Source organism: Hoplias malabaricus, chromosome 5 (genome assembly GCF_029633855.1).
Source record: "Hoplias malabaricus isolate fHopMal1 chromosome 5, fHopMal1.hap1, whole genome shotgun sequence".
Taxonomy (NCBI): Eukaryota; Metazoa; Chordata; class Actinopteri; order Characiformes; family Erythrinidae; genus Hoplias; species Hoplias malabaricus.
In genome coordinates this window covers 59,412,141-59,432,535 of record NC_089804.1, presented here as the reverse complement: position 1 = coordinate 59,432,535, position 20,395 = coordinate 59,412,141, and the positions used below count along the sequence as shown (strand labels likewise).

General features: G+C 44.2%; 1 protein-coding gene across 3 annotated transcripts; it reads left to right on the top strand.

Moving 5' to 3' along the window:
- Positions 1–671: 671 nt before the first annotated feature.
- LOC136696590 (potassium voltage-gated channel subfamily A member 2) lies at positions 672–16,874 on the top strand. Of its 3 annotated transcripts, none has more exons than XM_066671119.1 (3): positions 672–746; positions 1,787–2,016; positions 7,371–16,874. In XM_066671119.1, exon 3 carries the CDS (start codon positions 7,464–7,466, stop codon positions 8,949–8,951), a length of 1,488 nt encoding a protein of 495 aa, XP_066527216.1. In that variant the 5' UTR covers positions 672–746; positions 1,787–2,016; positions 7,371–7,463; the 3' UTR covers positions 8,952–16,874. The 3 variants fall into 3 exon arrangements, with proteins under 3 accessions (XP_066527216.1, XP_066527214.1, XP_066527215.1); XM_066671117.1 differs by having other exon boundaries at positions 1,787–2,292; XM_066671118.1 differs by lacking the exon at positions 672–746 and having other exon boundaries at positions 1,745–2,292.
- The last annotated feature ends 3,521 nt before the right edge of the window (positions 16,875–20,395 follow it).

Here is a 20,395-nt window from a genome sequence, read left to right as displayed (position 1 = left end):
GTTTTGGAAACCGGTTTGTACATAGGGAGGCTAATGTAGAATACGCCTGTGGTCCTAGGACTCTTACTGGTGAGCTTTGCTGTTTGGTGTAGAGTCGATATGATATAATCATCGCTGGATTACAGCCCTCACGTTTCCATGTGTTATATTTATTAGCACTAATAAACAAGGCAATAAACAAAAACAAACTGAGACGTTAGGTACTGGGAAATTAATAAAGAATATAAAAACGGTGAAAAAATACAAATTGCATCAAAAAAGAATAAAAATAAAGAATAAATCGATCTTAGATTGTAACTCGTTTTTACTTTTCATCCTTTTTTTGTCCTTCACTCGATAAATCAAACTATAAATAAATATAAAGTAATATATTGATTTTTAGGATGAAATGGAGAATTAATATAGTACAATAATACAAACATATTTAATAAAATATTATAATAAATAAATAATAAATATGTCATTACTTATTAGAGTATCATTAATTATGACGTTATAAATAATATATATATACAACAATAAAACAATAACACAACATTTATAATAAACACAAAATTAAATAAATACATATAAAAAAACAAAACAAAAAATTAAAGATTGCACTGCTCCTTTAAACCCCCCCTCCCCTCTCTCTCTCTCTCTCTCTCTCGGGGAGGGGCAGTGAGGGAGGAGCAGCAGACAGAGTGAGAGAGAGAGAGAGTGAGAGAAGGATGAGGATCCTCGAGAGGAGAGCAGGAGGAGAACCAGTAAGAGAAAAATAGAGTGAGAGAGAGAAAGAGATAGAGCATGAAAAGAGGAGAAGAGAAGCATGCACTGAGCGAGAGGGCGAGGGTCACTGCGCTGCTGCATGAGCGGGACATTTATTGCATGCTTTGCACGTGTTGCCATGGTGATGAGCTTGGCTTTTATTGGCTTTTTTTTCACAGACCACATTTGCATATTTGCCCCTCTCTGGGGCAAATGGGTTAGGGCCCACCTTGGCTGAAATCATGCACTGCACCAGGGGGTCTCGACGTGGATATGGCACTTTAAAAGGGCGCTTTTAAGGTGGCAAACCCACGTCGAGACCCCCTGGTGCACTGCGTATTTTTACCATAGACCTGCTCTTAAGGTGGAATGATGTAAACAGGTTCTACTCTCTTTTCCCCATTTCACCCTTTCTTGCCTCTCCTTAAACGGGACAGAATGGGATCCCCCACCCTCCCTATTTTTTCTGTTTTTACACCCCTTCTCTCATTCCCTTCTTTCTATCTTTCTGCCCCCCTCCCTTCATCCCTCCATCCCTCCTCCTTTGCAGATATGCGAGATGAGGAGGCGCTGAGCTCAGCATCATCCTCCCACTCTCACTCTCACTGCAGCTCTCTACCACTCTTCACTCTCTTTTCTTTTCTTTTCTTTTCTTTTCTTTCCCTTTTCCCCTCTGTCTTATTCCATTCATTTCATCTCTCTCTCTCTCTCTCTCTCTCTCTCTCTCTCCCCAGCTGCTCTACATCACACTCGCATACCTTTCTTCTCTCTCTTCATTTCTTTCATTTCCTCGTCTTTTTTCATTTCTCTGTATCTCTCTCTCTCCTCTCTCTACTTTTATGCCTCTATTTTTCTTATTCCCTCTCTCGTTCTTTCAGTATTTCTGTCTCTCGCTTTCCATCTTTCTTTTCATCTCTAACTTCTCAAACCTCATTCACTTTTCTCTTCATCTCTTTCTGCTGCCCACCTCTTCTCTTTCTCTCTCTCTCTTGTTTACTAACAGGTCTCTCTCTCTCTCTCTGTGTGTGTGTGTGTCCAGGTCTCCGGAGAGGCGAGGCACTGCTCCTTTTGTCCATAGGAGTGATGGACCTGACGGACAGGTGAAGAGAGACAGGTGAAAACAGAAAAGGGAAGAAGGAAGAAGTAAATAAAGACAGGTGAAGATGGACAGATGAGAAACGGTCAGGACTGCTTCACCTGTCCGAGTGGAGATGGACGGGTGTAAAAAGACAGGCGAAGACATACAGATGACCAGGTGGAGATGGACAGGTGAGGAAAGACAGGTGTAGACAGACAGGTGAAAGGGACAAGCGAAGAGGTGGAGAGAGAGACAGAGGTGGAGAGAGGTAGAGAGACACAGGTGGAGGCTGTCTGTTTCCCTGGAGCCGGCGCATGCTGCAGCACAAGTGTTTGGGCGGATCAGCAGCACTGCAGCAGAGCAGAGAGAGCGGGCGAGAGACACAGACATACAGAGAGAGAGAGAGACAGGTGCTGATGGATGGACATGGTTTACCTGAAGGGGTCGGATACGGCTCAGGTTCAAAGGTGAGTCTACTTCAGTTTTAAGGTGGTCTCAATGTGGGTTCTGATTCAGTTTTAAGGTGGACTCACTGTGGATTCTGATTCGGTTTTAAAGTGGTCTAACTGTGGGCTCTGATTCAGTTTTAAGGTGGACTCACTGTGGATTCTGATTCGGTTTTAAAGTGGTCTAACTGTGGGCTCTGATTCAGTTTTAAGGTGGACTCACTGTGGATTCTCCTTCAGTTTTAATGTGGTCTCACTGAGGATTCTGATTCAGTTTTAAAATGGTCTCACTCTGGATTCTGATTCGGTTTTAAAATGGTCTTACTGAGGATTCTGATTAAGTTTTAAGGTGGACTCACTGTGGATTCTGATTCAGTTTTAAGGTGGACTCACTGTGGATTATGTTTCAGTTTTAATGTGGTCTAACTGTGGGTTCTGATTCCGTTTTAAGGTGGTCTCACTGTTGATTCTGGTTCGGTTTTAAGGTGGTCTCACTGTGGGTTCTGATTCAGTTTTAATGTGGACTCACTGTGGATTCTGATTCAGTTTTAAGGTGGATTCACTGTGGATTCTGATTCAGTTTTAAGGTCGACTCACTGTGGATTCTTATTCAGTTTTAAGGTGGATACACTGTGGATTCTGATTCAGTTTTAAGGTGATCTCACTTTTTAAGGCATTTACACTGTAGAGTCTTGTATATTCAGATTCAAAGAAAAATAAGTCACAGAAGCTTCACACTGAACAAAATCACACACAGAATATGAACAGTGCCCAGCTCAAACACAGAGACAGAGCTCCTAGTGATATCAGAAACACAGATTTCACCTTTAAAGGCAATGTTTACATTGTGAGGAGTGTGTGTCCTCTCCATTTGCTCTGGAAACCGCTCTAATGTGTTTACGAAGCCCCAGTGTCTGTAAATGGGTAAAAAAACAAAGTGTCTGGGTCCAGTGCTAGGCTTTCTCTCTCTCTGCTCACAGCAGAGAAACGCCATCTGGAGGTTTTTAGACAACAGAGAGACCATGGAGAGGGGGATGCAGAGAGATTAGACTCCCAGTCCATGTCTCACTGTCTGCAATTTACATTCATGCAGTTATATTCATAAATAAGTGTCTTTGATTTTCATAGAAATGTAGATATATATTCATAGATATATCATATGATCTTTTTTATGTGAAAATGAAGGCTTTTGTTCATAAGTTAATTTTATATTTTTGTGACGTCACAGTCTATAAAATGTATTTATAAAGTATTGAATTTGAATTTGTGGATCTGAAGGGCATTATGAATGTCTGTAGTGAGGGTGTAGCATGTTGTGGAGGTCTGTAGTGAGGGTGTAGTGCGCTGTGGAGGTCTGTAGTGAGGGTGTAGTGCACTGTGGAGGTCTGTAGTGAGGGTGTAGTGCACTGTGGAGGTATGTAGTGAGGGTATAGTGCACTGTGGAGGTATGTAGTGAGGGTATAGTGCACTGTGGAGGTCTGTAGTGAAAGTGTAGTGCACTGTGGAGGTATTTAGTGAGCGTATAGTGCACTGTGGAGGTCTGGAGTGAGGGTGTAGTGCACTTTGGAGGTCTGTAGTGAGGGTGTATTGCACTGTGGAAGTTTGTAGTGAGGGTGTAGTGTGTTGTGGAAGTCTGTAGTGTGGGTGTTGTGCACTGTGGAGATCTGTAGTGAGGGTATAGTGCACTGTGGAGGTATATAGTGAGAGTATAGTGCAATGTGGAGGTATGTAGTGAGGGTATAGTGCACTGTGGAGGTCTGTAGTGAGGGTGTAGTATGTTGTGAGGGTGTAGTGCACTGTGGAGGTATGTAGTGAGGGTATAGTGCACTGTGGAGGTCTGTAGTGAGGGTGTAGTGCAATGTGGAGGTCTGTAGTGAGGGTGAAATGCGCTGTGGAGGTCTGTTGTGAGGGTGTAGTGCGTTGTGGAGGTTTGTAGTGAGAGTGTATTGCGCTGTGGAGATCTGCAGTGAGGGTGTAGTGTGTTGTGGAAGTCTGTAGTGAGGGTGTAGTGCGCTGTGGAGGTCTATAGTGTGTTGTGGAGGTCTATAGTGTGTTGTGGAGGTCTGTAGTGTGTTGTGGAGGTCTGTAGTGAGGGTGTAGTGCGCTGTGGAGGTCTATATTGTGTTGTGGAGGTCTATAGTGTGTTGTGGAGGTCTGTAGTGTGTTGTGGAGCTATGTAGTTAGGGTGTAGTGCGCTGTGGAGGTCTATAGTGTGTTGTGGAGGTCTATAGTGTGTTGTGGAGGTCTGTAGTGAGGGTGTAGTGCGCTGTGGAGGTCTATATTGTGTTGTGGAGGTCTATAGTGTGTTGTGGAGGTCTGTAGTGTGTTGTGGAGCTATGTAGTTAGGGTGTAGTGCGCTGTGGAGGTCTATATTGTGTTGTGGAGGTCTATAGTGTGTTGTGGAGGTCTGTAGTGTGTTGTGGAGGTCTGTAGTGAGGGTGTAGTGCGCTGTGGAGGTCTATATTGTGTTGTGGAGGTCTATAGTGTGTTGTGGAGGTCTGTAGTGTGTTGTGGAGCTATGTAGTTAGGGTGTAGTGCGCTGTGGAGGTCTATAGTGTGTTGTGGAGGTCTGTGGTGTGTTGTGGAGGTATGTAGTGAGGGTGTAGAATGTTGTGGAGGCCTATAGTGTGTTGTGGAGATCTGTAGTGAGGGTGTAGTGCGCTGTGGAAGTCTATAGTGTGTTGTATAGGCCTGTAGTGAGGGTGTAGTGTGTTGTGGAGGTCTGTAGTGAGGGTGCAATGTGTTGTGGAGGTCTATAGTGTGTTGTGGAGGTCTGTAGTGAGGGTGTAGTGTTTTGTGGAGGTCTGTAGTGAGGGTGCAGTGTGTTGTGGAGGTCTATAGTGTGTTGTGGAGGTCTGTAGTGAGGGTGCAGTGTGTTGTGGAGGTATATAGTGTGTTGTGGAGGTCTGTAGTGAGGGTGTAGTGTGTTGTGGAGGTCTGCAGTGTGTTGTGGAGGTCTATAGTGTGTTGTGGAGGTCTGTAGTGAGGGTTCAGTGTGTTGTGGAGGTCTATAGTGTGTTGTGGAGGTCTGTAGTGAGGGTGTAGTGTGTTGTGGAGGTCTATAGTGTGTTGTGGAGGTCTGTAGTGAGGGTGTAGTGTGTTGTGGAGGTCTATAGTGTGTTGTGGAGGTCTGTAGTGAGGGTGTAGTGTGTTGTGGAGGTCTATATTGTGTTGTGGAGGTCTGTAGTGAGGGTGCAGTGTGTTGTGGAGGTCTGTAGTGAGGGTACAGTGTGTTGTGGAGGTGTGCAGTGTGTTGTGGAGGTCTATAGTGAGGGTGCAGTGTGTTGTGGAGGTCTATAGTGTGTTGTGGAGGTCTGTAGTGAGGGTGTAGTGTGTTGTGGAGGTCTGCAGTGTGTTGTGGAGGTCTATATTGTGTTGTGGAGGTCTGTAGTGAGGGTGCAGTGTGTTGTGGAGGTCTGTAGTGAGGGTGCAGTGTGTTGTGGAGGTCTGTAGTGAGGGTACAGTGTGTTGTGGAGGTGTGCAGTGTGTTGTGGAGGTCTATAGTGAGGGTGCAGTGTGTTGTGGAGGTCTATAGTGTGTTGTGGAGGTCTGTAGTGAGGGTGTGGAGTGTTGTGGAGGTCTGTAGTGAAGGTGTATTGTGTTGCTTATGTCTCTGGTGTGTTATGGATGCCGCTGTAGCTCTGAAGATTATTCGAATGCCAAAAGAAGTCGTACACAGTGTCCTGCCTCATATTTCCTCACTCCCTCCCTCCTTTTCGCTGCGCTCAGTAATATTCAGACGTCCGGTGCTAATGCATGCTGGGAGTGCTTGGCTCCTATTGGATTGTGGGGCACTCAGAGCTCAATTAGGTTTTACAGCGTATAATTGACCCCTGAAAGGAAAGATGCGTTTTTACAGAAGAAGAGTATTGATCTTCCAGACGCAGGAAGGGGGACGTCCCAGCAGAGTCTCACACTCCTCACTCGGTTCTCCTTCACTATGAGTTCGTTTGGATGTTTGTTTGGAGACGAGGTGGTTTCAGTGGAACTTGAAGAAAGATGTTGACGCTAGGCGATAGATCTTTAAATAGGTAGATAAATAAATAAACGCTGGTCTAAAAATAACACAGAGGAGCCGTAGGATTGCAGTGAGAAAGCCTGCCTGTGTGAGAAGTGCTGTACAAGTCACTCTTTTACTGTAAATGTTTTTATTGTTTTCCATGACACCTTGGTCCAGCAGGGTATATGCTCACATTAGGATGGACTGAGATTTCATACTTACAGAGTCTAGATAGTTGGCATATTATTGTTATAGAGCACATATCTCCCTCGTCTCCACAGTGGAACACAGTTCTGTTTCTTAATGAAACGTCTGTGACCTGCTTTGTTCCAAACCCCACGAGCCCCACAGCAGTGTTCTCCCCCTGTGTAAACAGCCCCTGTTCAGAACGCCCGCTTTCAGCACCTGTTCCTTTAAATGATAATGAGCCGCTCGCTGTTCACCCCGACCCCGAGCGCACAGCAGTGAGGAGCGAGGAGCAGAAAATATATTATATATTTAATATAATATATAATATATTTTTTTTATATTTAATGGGGTCATTCATGAACTAGAATTATAATGATGTTATTATTATTTTTTTTTTTTTTTATCTTCTGAATTCCATATTTTCGAATCCTTCAAATTCAGGTCTCAGAAAGTTGAATCTAGGCCAAAGGTAAATGGAGGACAATGTATAAAGATGTTATTCAGAGTAATTTTGGAGTTTTTCTATTGGTCCGTTCATCATGAGATTTGAACACAGTGTGAAGGACAGCAGCTGTGTTCAGATGATGTAGTAACTACACAAACACACTGAGATGCAAGGTCTTAACAGGACTGTGACAATATAATTCAAATTCAATTTCATAGCTCTGTAAAAATATAAACCATGCTAAGTGTGTCCCCTGCTAGAACATTTTATTGTTTAGTTTTGTTGCTCCCCCCAAACCTGTCTGTGTTGGTGGCCACCTTCTGGTGTAACAGCTAGCATCTGCTGAGTGCCATCCATGTGTGATGTAAATGAAGCTGTTCAGCATCTAACTGGACTGTAGTTTTGTAACAGTGTGTGATTCTTCTGTATCAGTGATATTTCTGTTTCTGTTTCTGTTTCTTACAGAGAAGCCTGAATGCTCTCCTGAAATCTGAGAAAGTGTGAGAAGGAGTCTTCTCCTTCTTGTTTCCCCCCTTCCACGCTCGTCTCAAAGGAAGTATGACTGTTGCCACGGGAGATCCTGCAGATGAAGCTGCAGCCCACCCGGGTCAGCCACAGGACATTTATGACCCGGAACCGGACCATGAGTGCTGCGAGAGGGTCGTCATCAACATCTCGGGCCTCAGGTTTGAGACGCAGCTCAAAACGTTGTCTCAGTTCCCAGACACTCTGCTCGGGGATCCGAAGAAGAGGATGCGCTACTTCGATCCGCTCCGGAACGAGTATTTTTTCGACAGGAACCGGCCCAGTTTTGATGCCATACTCTACTACTATCAGTCCGGAGGAAGACTGAGGAGGCCGGTCAATGTGACCCTGGATATCTTCTCAGAGGAGATCCGCTTCTACGAGCTTGGTGAAGAAGCCATCGAGATTTTCCGGGAAGACGAAGGCTTCATCAAAGAGGAGGAGAAACCCCTTCCAGAGAACGAGTTCCAGAGGCAGGTTTGGCTTCTTTTCGAATATCCGGAGAGTTCAGGTCCAGCCAGGATTATCGCCATCATCTCCGTCATGGTCATCCTCATCTCCATTGTCAGCTTCTGCCTGGAGACGCTGCCCATCTTCCGCAACGAGGACATGGACATGCGCAAGGCCTACACGGCCAACTCCAACTCCACAGCCAGCTACACCTCCACCTACTTCACCGACCCTTTCTTTATTCTGGAGACGCTCTGCATCATCTGGTTCTCCTTTGAGTTCCTGGTTCGCTTCTTCGCTTGCCCCAGCAAGGCAGGCTTCTTTGTCAACATCATGAACATCATTGACATTGTGGCCATCATCCCTTACTTCATAACTCTGGGGACAGAGTTAGCCGAGAGTCCGGAGGATGGCCAGCAGGGACAGCAGGCGATGTCTCTGGCTATTCTCCGGGTCATAAGACTGGTGAGGGTCTTTAGGATCTTTAAGCTTTCGCGTCACTCCAAGGGGCTGCAGATTCTGGGCCAGACCCTCAAGGCGAGTATGAGGGAGCTGGGGCTGCTGATCTTCTTCCTCTTTATTGGAGTCATCCTGTTCTCTAGTGCGGTCTATTTCGCAGAGGCAGATGAAGCAGACTCTCAGTTTGTGAGCATCCCTGATGCCTTCTGGTGGGCGGTTGTTTCCATGACGACCGTGGGATACGGGGACATGGTACCCACGACAATCGGAGGCAAGATCGTAGGGTCTTTGTGCGCCATCGCCGGAGTGTTGACCATAGCGCTTCCCGTTCCCGTTATAGTGTCCAACTTCAACTACTTCTACCACCGGGAGACGGAGGGAGAGGAGCAGGCTCAGTACCTCAACGTGACCAGCGTCCCCAAGATGGACTCCACAGAAGACTTGAAAAAGAGCCGCAGCGGCTCCACCATGAGCAAGTCGGACTACATGGAGATCCAGGAGGCTGTCAACAACAGTAATGAGGATTTTCGTGAGGAGAACCTCAAGACTGGCAACTGCACCCTCGCCAACACCAATTATGTCAACATCACCAAGATGCTCACTGATGTATAGCTGCCTGGGTTTGTCTCGCTAGGGAACTAAGAGTAGATAAACCTTTGAGGAGGGATTAACCACCCTTGCTTTTACAGGCTTTAGGTGCCTAAACTGCCAGGATGTCTGGAGGGGAGATTGGAGAAGATGAAGAAGAAGGCTTTCAGAGGCTTGTTAGGATTCTTGGAAAAGACGCTTCCCAACCATGCCCCTGTTTTGGAGGGTAGTGTCCTGCATCCCTGTTATTTAAGTGTCTGCATGGAGTTAGTCTTATCTGTGTTGACTGTTCCAGTAGTTGTCCTGCTTGTAACGGTAGCCAAAACGTAGCCAAAACCACTAGAACCAACCGTAGCATAGAGAGAGCGTTTCTGTAAACCCTTACTCTACACTTACTCCCTCCAACTGCCAACTAGCAGAGGATGCACCCTCTTCAATGGAAGTCCAAAGAGTTATAATCGCCAATCTGTGTCTGAGGGGACGACTGAGAACTTGCTAAAGCTTACTGCCAGCTTTTCACGTGCAACACTTTACGGATGTTACATTCCTGGACCCTTTGGGTAGAAGGCCTTAGTCCTGCTCTGTTTGGCCCACCTTGATTGTTAGCTTCCCTCTACTTTCATGGCTGTGTTTTGCGTATTTAGCGAAGGGGGGGAGGGTGCACTTCTCCACCCAAGCCTCTCCATCCCATTGCTTTGCTTTAAAACTCAGAATAGGGTGGGAAAGTGGAGCGAATGTCTCTGGGTGCATCATTTATTCATGGCTGGTGTTTTATTTCTTTGTTTCTCCACTCTGGGAGCCCCTCCATTTGCTGTGCAGTAAGAATGTGCACTCCTGGCTTGCATGATAGAACTTGTTTCTCTCTTTATCTCTGGCTTGTGCCAGTCGTATTCCACTTACGAAACCTAAGAAGCAAGTAACGGGGGAAAGTTGCCTTGCTCCGATAATCTCGTCTCCACAAAAGCTAATGCACGATCATCCATTTTCCGGCATGCCGATCCCTCTTAGGAACTTCATAGCATTCCATGTTTGTGCGATATAATCACAGCCGTGTTTTAGTCGTCTTTTTGGCTCGGGGTGAGACTTTACTGTGCAAACGGCTAGCTCACGGATACAGGTCACCAAAGAGACAATTCACTGCCACTACACGTGACTTGCATTACTTATCTTTTTACTTTTAGCATTTCACCTATCACCATTGATTCCATGGTGCATTTCTGCTCATAGTCCGATGCTGGAGAACTTTGGTGAAGCCTGAAACGGGTGGGGAGTGGGTTTAAAAAACAAAAGACGTGCTTCTTTAAGACAGCTTTTATACCAGATAGGAACTATTCTACTGCTGTAGTAGTGCATGCATGGTAAACATTCCTTGTAGCATGCATGAGGTAAGAATAATACTTACTCACAAATCTAGTAATAAGTATTCAGATCTCTATCAGTATGTATATTTTCTCTGTGAGATTAACGGTATGTGCAATATATGAATAATCCGTGTTTTTTTACAAAGTCGTGAGGATTTTTGTTTGCGTACAGGTTTTTACGCAGTCCACATTCAGGGTCAAACTGCAGGAAGGTTGTCTGTTTCTCTCTTGGATCTAACAGCGCAGATAGTGTGCAGTTGTTTTAGCCAGCTGTACGGAGCACCACATCTGGATATGGAGGGGATGATGAAAGCCAGCTGTCTTTTCTTGGTTTTGAATGTCTTTGAAACTTTCAGGTGATCAGAGAAATGCTGGAGTTTTGTCGTGTCCAGATTTTTCACATTTGTTGAAGGTGGGACCTGAAATCATTTCAGGAGCCAGTTCCCTGTTTTAAAGACTTCATTCTGGACGTCTCCAAATTATTTTGTAAAACACTGAGATGCAGTAATTGCTACAAAACTGCCCCTGCTCTTAAAGAAACTGTATGCAGTACATGCAGAGTATATATAGAAGGGTTTTGGACGTATGCAGCGCCTTTTACAAGAATGTGAGGAAGAATGTACATGTAAATCCTTGTTGCAGGCATTTGTTACTAAAACAGGGTCGTGGATTTAAACCTCTGTTCATTTGGACGTGATCTAAATTAAAACTAACCCAGCAGGTGACAAGACTATGTTTAGATTTTGGAAAATTGACAGAGGGTGAAATTCTGACAACAGAAGCACAAAGGAACCCAGCTGTAAACAGCCACTGCCTTCAGACGTTCTCCTGCCACCGTGCAAAACCTCGTGGGTAATTTCAGATTCCCCTCCCACTGCCGTATCTCAGAACATGGTGCTCGGTCCAGTCACAACACTTGCTCTCAGACTAGCAGGCTAGCATGTCCTCCTAAGTACAATAGGAATGGTTCTAGATGTTCACTGGCTAAGGGTCGGTCAGAGCGGTTCGGCTTTGTTTGGATGGTTCAATGATCTGAACTGCTCAGAGTTAACAGACACTGGCTTTCTTCGACTTCTGATTTTCAGAACAGCTGGTACTCAGGTCCACCAGGAGGCGCTGTGTGCCTTTAAATTTCTAGATTAGTGCAAGAAGAAGTGTAGCCATTCACTCACAACAGCACAAACCACAAGGACAGCTGGCCTAGCTAGGGTTTGTAATTTTCAGAGTGAACCAGAGTGAGCTGCTTTCTGTTATTTTCGCTAGCGATAGGAACTAGAAATTAAATAATTATAAAAAATATAATAATTACTGTAATATTGAGAATAAGCTGCATTTTTATAGCGTCTTTCTAATACCCCCACGGTTACACATCTGAAACAAGATTGGATCTGGACCACTTTTACCTGCTGTGTGAACGTAGCCGAGGAGAAACTCATTAAAGGAACACTAGGTAAGATTTGGTTCCCGGGGCTCCCCCTAGTGTAATTAAGGTTTATAGCACTGCACTGAAATCAATTGGGAGGGGATTGGTTTCCTACCCTCCTCCAAAAATTACATAGTGCTGTTTCTGCAGTGCTGAGCCCTAAGTAGCGGCGACAGAGGCTCTATTCTCCCGGTTACAGCTCAGTGGAGCCTTAAAGTGAAGCTGTAATCTTAAGGTAAATATATTACATAGTGTTCTTTTAAGGAGTTTTCTTTCCTCTGGGAGTTGTAATAGTCTCTGGAACACAGCTTCACTCTAAAAAGAAATGAAATTTCATCAACTGAGCTGTTATTGATGTTAAACCTGCCTCACAACAAGAAACCAGTTGAGAGCTGTTTACTAGTTTTAATTTAAAAAGCAGTGTTTAGTTCAGGATTGAGGTTAAAATCAGGTTTTGTTTCGTAGCTGACACTGTGTCCAGCACTGAGCTGAATGTTAATGATCTACAGTGGACCATCCTCATAAAGTTTAACCCAAATGACCCAAACGTGTTGATTTTAAACTGCACTGAAGTGACCTCTCACTGACGCTCTGCCTGTGTTCGTTCTTCTGCTGAATGTCGGGTTTCTTTGGTTTTAACTCATTTTTGTGTTGTCTTTATCAGTCACACGCTTGTGGAAAAATACACCGTTAAAATCATGTCTTAGAACCTTTATCTAATATTTCTCATTATGAGGTCATTTTAAGGATATTTTGGCAAATGATTAAAAACTTTCTTAAAATATTGTGGATCGTTTTATTAAAATGATCCACCGATGGATTTGGAATATTAATTCAATCAGTTGATTATAAAAATAAAAACTAGGCAACTGGAAAATCTGGGAAATTAACAATAATTTCTTTTTTTATTTCACCAAATTATGAAAGGTTCATTTTGTTTCTGAGTGATATTCTGGTTATATTCTAACTGCGTCCTCAGAATAAGAAATATTAGACATTCTCTACATTTTAGAGGATCTGAGTGGTTAAGAGACATCTAAAGTTTCTCAGGACTTTTATTTTGATACAGAATAAATACAGGACTTTTATTTTGAAAAAAAAAAAACAATTTTTGTTAAGGTGTTTACCGCAGGTTGTTTGTATTTATTCGTCTGTTGTAACTGAGGGATTTCTGAGAGAAACAGATCAACAGGAGACTTCAGAACTAGTTTCAGGGTCTTTTTCTTTCCTTCTTTTTCCTTTCTTTTCACCTCTGTTTCCTCTCTCTCTCTCTCTCTCTCTCGTTCTGTAGTTTCCGGGTTCACTGCCGCTCTGTGAGTGTCTGTAGGCAGTTTATGATTCAATATGATTTTATTTCCTCTATATCGTTCCTCCCTGTCTCCCACACTGAGGCTTTAATGCGCGTTAAATGTAATATTTCCACATGGATTAAATTTCGTAAATCATTGGAACTATAGAGTAACTCTCTCTCTCAGCATCCTGCCTATAACACCTTTATAACACACTGTAAGGCCAATAAACCTGGCTGTGAGTGTTTATAATAGTGTGTAACACTCTTTAACCACCATTAATGCACACAGTGGTCACTCATCTCTCAGATCTTTCAGTGACAGCCTCTGTAGCGCCCCCTCAGTTTCAGGGCAGAGGGGATCCCCTGGTCAGTGTGGTCTGGTTTCAAACCCGTGATCAGGCCAGGGCGCCCAGTGGGCGGGGCTTGATGTATGAGTGGAGCCTAAAGCGTGTTGTGATCACTGATTGGTTAAACGCAATTGGGTCACACAAACACAGCCGCTGTTTTAAACCTCACTGACCACAGCCACTGATGACCCTTCCTGAACTGGACCGTCACAGACGGCTCTGATTGGTCGACTGCTGAGGGACACGCCCCTTATGTGTGTGGTCTCAGAGGAGCGGGTCCAGGAGCGCCCTCTAGCCCATTTCCTCACCATATTCCAATACGATTCATCTGCATCGTCACTGTGTGGGCGTTTCACCAAAAGCCCCACCCCCTCCCTCTTCTTCATATTTCAGCCTGAGGTGAAGCTAGGGGGCGCAGTTGTGCTTTCAGTATACCGCATTGTAAATATATTTATATCATGGTATTATAGCTCTCAGCTATAGATTATAAACTTCTTTATTGAAGGGCATTTTAGAGCAAAATAAAAGTCCTTAAAGCCAGAGCATTTACTCTGGAGTATGCTTGGCTAATTCAGTTTATAACTATGTTAATAAATAATGGTTCACAGGATTATAAACATTTACAGCCATTACAGATGCTTTATAATGTGTTATTAATGCACTAATAGAGGCTTATAACCTGGATCTTCACAGAGAAATGCTAACGTTAACATTGGTGATATATTTTAACATTGGAATAAACATAAATTCAAAACGCATTGCTGTTTTTCAGTGCAGATTTATGTATGAGCCTCTTCTATATTCCGCTCTGAGACAACGTGGTTCTATGCTTTTATTTGTGTCTTAAACGCAAGCTTCAGCTTAAACTACTGCCTTCCTCAGCAGCTGCGCTAATGCTAACTGTGCTAACTGCGTTTGTAAATTCGTAAGCCTTTCGTGGATCTGCGCAGACGTTTATAAAGCCTCGTCACCTAAGAGCTGATGTGAATGTTAAGCTGCCTGTGTAAGTGTCCATGTTGGGTTATGAAAGGCTTATGTAGAGTCGTGTGCAAAAGTTTGTGCACCCCGTGGTGAAGCGACCTGCTTTTATTGACATTTCTGTACATTTTAATGCACAGACATTGTTTATTTTATTTTATTGAACAAATAGAGAAATAAATCCTGGACTACGTTAGTGAAACAGAGCCATGTTGGAACGTGCTCACTTTAGCGGAGCATTAAAGGTGCAATCCATGATATTTTACTCTCAGACGATCGAGACTCTGCTCATGAACTAAAGCCAGTGTCAGTGAAATTGTGTGTTTCACAAAGTAAAGAAAAAAAAACACTGGGGAAAATGACTTTGCAAGTTTTAATATATTTTACGCTTGAGAATTTTACAAAATAAAAGTCCAGATTGCACATTTTACTGTATTTTCCACGTAACAAATTAACATAATAAAAGTCCAGGGATGCACAAGCTTTTGGATTTCTGTAAAATGTTGTCGTAGCCCGAACTGTATCTGATTGTAGTCTTTAGTGTGACGTATTTATTAAAACAGCCATAAAACCGTGTAATAAACTCCACGCACAAACACTGGAGGAAAGTATATTCAAATATAAATAAATATAAATATATTAGTCTATTTATAGCCGAAGCTTTGCCTCTTGCTGCAGTGTAAAGATCAGGGGCTTTGTTTCTGATCTGGAATTTAAAATATATAGATTAGGGAAATGTACGAATCCTGCTGAATATTCAATAGAGTCCACATTTAAAACTTAAACAAACAAATTAAAACCATGTGAACAAACGAGTGGAGTGTGTGAGATGAAAGGAAGTGTGAGGGGAGGCTGTAGATAGAGGGAGAAAGAAAAGAGGAGTGCAGGATGTGTTTCACTGCAGTGTTTTAGTAACTGGGTCGAGAAGATGATGAATGAAGAGAAAGGGAGGGAGGGAAAGAGAGAGAGAGAGAGAGAGAGATTATTGATCTAAAGCAGCAGAGCCACCACTTTATCACTTTAGCTCTCTCTCTCTCTCTCTCTCCACGGCACTTTTACACAGACCACCAAAAGTTTGGGGACAGTCAGCCCCTGTTTACGAAGAAACTGAGGGAAATGATATAAATATATAAAATAATCAGGTTTGAGAAGAAGTGAGTAGAGAGCGGTGGAGTGCTTTAGTCACGAGATGAAATCATCGCTTTCAGAACAACTTCTCTATGTGTTTCCTTTTCTAATTTTATTTTTTTTTTTTTCAGCAAAACACTGAATTGTTACTGAATTTTAAAGGGCCTTGGATTTTCAGATTTATGAGGGATTTTATTTATTTATTTATTTCACCTTTGGGTCCCTGTGTTTTATTGGCTTTATGTATTTATTTATTTATTTATTAGAAAATATTGTGTCAAATTAATTTCTTAAAATGCCACAATGACCATTTAATGAGGAGATTCTGGAGGTAGCAGAAATGTCCTCAAACTTTTGCCATCTGGTGTATATGTATGTCACTTGGGAGTGTGTGTGTGTGTGTGTGTGTGTGTGTGTGTTCTCCTGTCGTCATGGCAACAGGCCTCTAGTTCCATGTGCAAAGCCTGGTTTTGTTTTTCTAGGATAAAGAGAAAACTGATAAAAAAGAGAAAGAGAGAGAGAGCGAGTGAAGAAGAAGAAAGGGACGACTCACGCCATTCTCTGGAAAAAAATGTAATTAAATAAAAGAAAAAAAAAACAAACTCATGCACTTTATAAAGAGGAGGGAACTGGACGATGGACTGGACTCTACCTGTGGGAGAGAAAGGACTTCACCTGAGGCCTCACCCTCTTCCAGACCATTGTTCTAACCACAGTGGGGTAATGCCGCCACAATGGTGTCAGTAATGATTATGGTAATAATGACTATGATTATAAAGCATCATAAGAGTAACCGGCTCCTGTGTGTGTCTCTCTGTGTGTGTGTGTGTGTGTGTGTGTGTGTTCAGAGATGAACTGTGGCTGTGTTCTGATTTGTTGCTCAGATGGGGTTCACTTTCGTAAACGTAGCGTCCTGTGTTTGTGTGTAACGTGAATCTGTCTCTGAGACGGCTGCGTGTTCACACACTGATGAGTCAGGAGCCTGATCAGGACGAGAAGAGGGGACACGCCACTCGGCTTTTACTGCACCGAGATCAGCTCAGTCTTAAATGTTTCCCTCCACCCTTCGTAGTGCACAGTGTAGGTCAGAAGATGAGACTTTCACATGAGAGGGGTTTACATCCACGGAGATTTTGCGAACTTTGGAAATGCTCATAAAAAGCTGAAAGGAAAAAGGCTAAATATCGCAAAAAGAGTTTGATGCTCGGACGCAGTGGAGAAGTTAGAAAATTGCTAAAGAGCACATGCTCAAAAAGACGGATGATGTTTCCGGTGGTTTATACACACTGCGCATGCACCAGAGCGCCCCCCAGAGCCCCGAACTGACCCCACAACCACAGGCTTTTAATGAACCCCCCAACTCTCCATCCTCCCCTCTCCTCTCCTCTGAGCACTCTACCCCTATGTTCTCTGTCTTTGAACCGCAGCGATGTCTAAAACATGAACGTATCAGTAAGTGCATTAATAAACTAAAACAATGAAGAGCTGCTTGTTTCTGTGCTGATTATGCAGTGGTTACCACGTCAGCTATTTCCAGACGCCGCTCCGTTTGTGGAGAGACTAAAGCACTGAGGAAACTATTTATATCCTTAGGCCGTGGGTAAGAGGGACTTTTAGCTAAAAATAAAACAGAAACATCTCCAGACGCAAATAGCTCTGAGCTGACAGTGGAAACCAGGCTTTAAGTCGTTATTTCGTATGTAACTCCTGAGACGGCTTCGTCTCACACATGGTGTATTACACTCTCACATCCAAGCCACTGGGGGTCAGTATAACGCTCGAGGAGCCACTGGACTGTAATGTTTTGCCTAAAACTCTAATTGTGAACATGTTCGTAGTCAGTCTGTGGACGCAGTGTTGTGCCTGAGGTCTGCTGCTTTTGGTTTAACGGATGTAACAGGTCACATACTGCCTTCAGGTCCTCCGCAGAAACCCCTACGGACGAGTTCAGAGTCAGAGTTACCGCAGCAAACGTACTGAGACTGATTTGAGGAAGTAGTCGTCCTCCAAAATATACATAGCATGGTTTCTGCAGTGCTGAGGCTGGAGCAGCAGTGACAGAGGGCCTGTTCTCCCTGTTACAGCTCAGACAAATCTAATCTGGGGTTTTGAGGCAGTAACAAAAACAAGACAAACAGATGTTTAAAGGTAAACGCCGTCCTCCGTAACACGACAGATGTCAATCTCAGCACGGTTTCAGGGGCGAGCTAGAGACCAAAATAACTCACAGAACTCTGACCCCGTCCCTTCTGTTTAAACAGGAGAAAAGAGAAAATAAATTTGACACGCTGCAACAAACAACACTCTGCTTATAACGAACATGTAATAATTTTACTTACATAAGTATAATATATACAAATATATATAAAAATAATGTATTATTATTATTACTTAATATTTATTTATTCCTCCCACGCTCCAAAAACACACGTTGGGAGGTGGATTGGAGACTCAAATGTGTCCGTAGGTGTGAGTGAATGTGTGAGTGTGTGTCGCCCTGTGAAGGACTGGCGCCCCCTCCAGGGTGTGTTCCCGCCTTGTGTCCAATGATTCCTGGTAGGCTCTGGACCCACCGCCGCCCTGAACTGGATAAGGGTTACAGACAATGAATGAATGAAGTTTTCATTGACTCTTAACTATTACCACTGCTATTAACATTATTATTATTATTATCTGTACATAGATTGAGGAGGGTAGGTCCCACCTGTGAGCCTCGGTTCATCCCAAGGTTTCTTCCTCAGCTCTGAGGGAGTTTTTCGGTGCCACTGTCGCCCCCTGGCCTCGCTCTCCTGGGGGTTCCACGCTCTTACGTTTAAAACTGTGTCAGTATCGGAATGTGAAGTGACTTGAATTAAGTTTGATTTGACGATTCATCAAGATGATTGTCTCAAACAAGGCTAGGAGTTTCCCATGAGTAAATACGACATTGTGGTGGCGTTCACGTGCGCTCACGTCATAAATACAATGTTTCAGACACGACTTGAAGGCAGTGCTAGAAACCTACAACACAGAAAGCTGTCATCAGTGAAAATTAACGTGGAGTTACGTCCTTTCTGCACGGCACAGGTGGAGAGGAACAGCACTGACTCTCACCACACTGCTACTGTAATGTGTGTGTGTGTGTGTGTGTGGGGAGGGGGCTGGGGGTGTAAGGTGTTTATGGGAAACAGAGAGGAAGGGAGGAGAGAGAGCTGTTTCTGATGGATATTGATCCAGAGATTGCAGCGCAGAGAGAGAGAGAGAGAGATGGGGGAGGGAGAGAAGAGAGAGACTGAGGTTAAGAGAGAGATAAAGTGAGATCACGGCCTGATACACCACCCCTCACTCAGCAGGGGGCGCTGTAACTGATCATTAGTGTTACACAGTGTCCCCATGGTAGTGGTTTTAATCTTGTGGCCGGTTGATGTATACTGGAGGACTATCAACCAGAACCAGAGGATATGGTAGAGGATGTGGGCGGAGCCTGGAAGTGGGTGGGGCCTTCTCACTCCTTCATAAGCTCACTCTTCCACTTGTCCTCTATCCAACTTTCACTCGTTCTTTTTCAGTCCACACCTTATTCAGATGTTCACTCCTTCACTCTTTCACAACTTCACTCATCCACTTCTTCAATCTCTCACTCCTGCCTTCATTTGTTCATCTCACACTTTCACTTTTCTTTTTCTGGGTTTACTCTCACTTCCTCATCTTCTCACTCCTTCACCCTTTCACCCCTTCACTCTCTTCCCATCCTCCTATCTCCATCCAGGGCAGGACACAGAATTCCAGAATAGGGGGGTTTTATTTCTCAACCTGAACTTGCCACCTCTGGTGTCCACATACCTGTGTGTGTGTGTGTGTGTGTGTGTATAAGGCAGGTGCTGGGTGTGGAGAGTGAGCTGTGACCTGCAGAGCTGTGAACACAGCTGGAAAACTGGGACAGGAAAGTGGAGTATCTGTGATTAATACACTCTGATCTTTCTGGAAAAGAATTCTGTACTCCTCCGAGTCTCTACTGTACACTCTCTAACACACCGGAATATGAGGGTTTTCTAGTCTAATTTAAACTAATCACACACACACACACAGACCGAAGCACTGGTCACTCTAGATCAGGGGTGGGCAATCTTATCCGCAAAGGGCCGGTGTGGCTGCTGGATTCAAGTCCATTCAGGCTCAAGCACACCTGATTTCACTCCTTTAATTAGTTGGCTTGAGTAAAAGACATGATCATGTGACCTCCTAGTTGGTTGGAACAAAAACCAGCAGCCACACCGGCCCTTTGCGGATAAGATTGCCCACCCCTGCTCTAGATCTATGTAGTCCATCTGTTGCTCTGCATACTTGTCACCCCCTTTCCCCCTGTTCCTCAGCGCTCAGGACCCCCACAGAGCAGGTGTGATGTGGTGGTGGATCATTCTCAGCGCTGCAGTGACACTGACGTGGTGGTGGTGTGTTAGTGTGTGTTGTGCTGGTGTAGAGTGGATCAGACACAGCAGTGCTGCTGGAGTTTTTAAACCCCTCAGTGTCTGGACTGAGAACAGTCCACCGACCAAAAACATCCAGCCGACAGTGTCCACTGTTCCACACACCAGAGGAACCCCATCACTCCAGAGAACACAGTTCCACTGTTCCACACACCAGAGGAACCCCATCACTCCAGAGAACACAGTTCCACTGTTCCACACACCAGAGGAACCCCATCACTCCAGAGAACACAGTTCCACTGTTCCACACACCAGAGGATCTCCATCACTCCAGAGAACACAGTTCCACCGTTCCACACACCAGAGGAACTCCATCACTCCAGAGAACACTGTTCCACTGTTCCACACACCAGAGGAACTCCATCACTCCAGAGAACACAGTTCCACCGTTCCACACACCAGAGGAACTCCATCACTCCAGAGAACACTGTTCCACTGTTCCACACACCAGAGGAACTCCATCACTCCAGAGAA

What these genes read in the sequence shown, in the direction of transcription:
- LOC136696590 (XM_066671119.1), top strand. Translation starts at nt 7,464, where the DNA reads ATGACTGTTGCCACGGGAGATCCTGCAGATGAAGCTGCAGCCCACCCG.